Source organism: Mesitornis unicolor, unplaced genomic scaffold (assembly GCF_000695765.1).
Source record: "Mesitornis unicolor isolate BGI_N332 unplaced genomic scaffold, ASM69576v1 Scaffold42184, whole genome shotgun sequence".
Lineage (NCBI taxonomy): Eukaryota > Metazoa > Chordata > Aves > Mesitornithiformes > Mesitornithidae > Mesitornis > Mesitornis unicolor.
Window position 1 is genome coordinate 1 of NW_010182881.1, and position 1,719 is coordinate 1,719.

The 1,719-nt window shown below is 48.2% G+C and overlaps 1 protein-coding gene across 1 annotated transcript; it reads left to right on the forward strand.

The window, feature by feature from the left end:
- Positions 1–55: 55 nt before the first annotated feature.
- Positions 56–579, forward strand: LOC104540192 (homeobox protein GBX-2-like; the record flags this gene model as incomplete). Its single annotated transcript, XM_010183929.1, has 1 exon — positions 56–579. A coding segment is annotated over one exon (524 nt), but the record flags the coding sequence as incomplete, so codon positions are not given.
- Between the last annotated feature and the right edge of the window lie 1,140 nt (positions 580–1,719).

The window sequence follows — 1,719 nt, forward strand, 5'->3', positions numbered from 1 at the left end:
GGTCGTGGGACTGAGGGTACCAAATGGTAACGAAAGGCCTCTGCTTTGCTTCCAGCTGGGGCTTTACGGGGCCAGGGGAAGGAGGACCCCAAAGCAGAAGAGGACGCAAAAGGCAAGGAGGAAAGTTTCTCCATGGACAGCGATCTAGACTATAGCTCAGACGACAACATCCCCGGCCAGGCGTCTCATAAGGAAGAGGACTCTGGCAACCCACTGGAGGAAAATCCCCCAAATCCCCCCAATTCCACCAACACCACGTCCACGGGCAAAAACCGACGGAGGCGAACAGCCTTTACCAGCGAGCAGCTGCTGGAGCTAGAAAAGGAGTTTCATTGCAAAAAGTACCTGTCCCTGACAGAGAGGTCCCAGATTGCTCACGCCCTCAAACTCAGCGAGGTGCAGGTGAAAATCTGGTTCCAGAACAGACGGGCTAAATGGAAACGGGTCAAAGCAGGCAACGCCAACTCCAAGACAGGGGAGCCCTCCCGAAACCCTAAGATCGTGGTACCCATCCCGGTGCATGTCAGCAGGTTTGCGATCAGGAGTCAGCATCAGCAGCTGGAACAAGCCCGACCCTGATCTCTCCCTATGCTCAGAACCACAAGTTTTTGAGGGAAAAGTTTCCAAATCGGGGTTTAAAAACAACCCACCTGAAAAAAAAAGATAAATAAAGAAGCAAAAAACCCTAAAGCAAACAACAACTAACAAGAAAAAAAAAATCCCATAGGAGCCCACAGTAAATCCCTGTCACGAGTGAACTTTAAAGCGAAACTTTCCACTTACCGAGGCAAGCGAGAGACTGCAAAGGCAAAAAGCTTGGAAACTGTTTTGGTTTGGAGGAGGAATATCAAACCCTGGAAGAGACACACGTATTTATTACTACGCTGTCCCCCCACTTTGTATATACTCGTGCTGTCCTGGCTGCGATGGGGACCCCAGATGCGGTATGGTGTCGGCGACAGATCCAGCAGTGATTTGCCCGTGTCATGTGTCGTCGTCCCCCCCCGGCAGAAACATCCCCAGCGAAAGCCGCAGCGCGCCTTTAGCCGTCTTTTGGGTTTTGTTTCTTAGCGGGGACGAAAGGTAAAAAGACCGAGAGAACAACAACAAAAAAAAAAAAACCGAAAGAAAATTAAGTTTCATTTCATGCCTTTTTTATTGTTTGGTTTTATTTCCGATGGCTGAGCGGCAGGCACTGGGGGACGATTTTTTTTTATTCTATTTTTTGCCTGGCTTTCTGTCGATTTGGTTTGCCTATTCTACCAAGCCATGTTTAAAAGAGAGAGAGGGGGGAGGAAAAAAAAAAAAAAGGCACGATCTTCTCTATTGTGTTTAATTTATTTCAATGTAGCTTATTTCCTTATAAGTTATGAAATTTAAAAGCAAACTAAGTCTTGTGAATAAAAACCGACAAAGAAACAAAAAAGACCAAAAAAAAAAACAACCAACCAAAACCAACCCGCCCTCCATCCCCCGGCTGTTTTGTCCAGAATTTGGCGTTGGGCTGATTTTCCTTTCCTCTCCTGCGCTGCCGGAGCGGAGCGATGCCGCTCTCGCCCCCCCTTTTTTTTTTCCTTCCCTTTTCTTTTGCGAAGCCACATTTATTGCCGGGGAGGGGGGAGACGGGGCAAAAAGTCTCCCTTCTTTTGGGTTGGAAGGCTGGAAAAAAGGCTTTTCTTACGAATAAACGTGCGTGACCTCGATGGGGGTGGGGGGGGA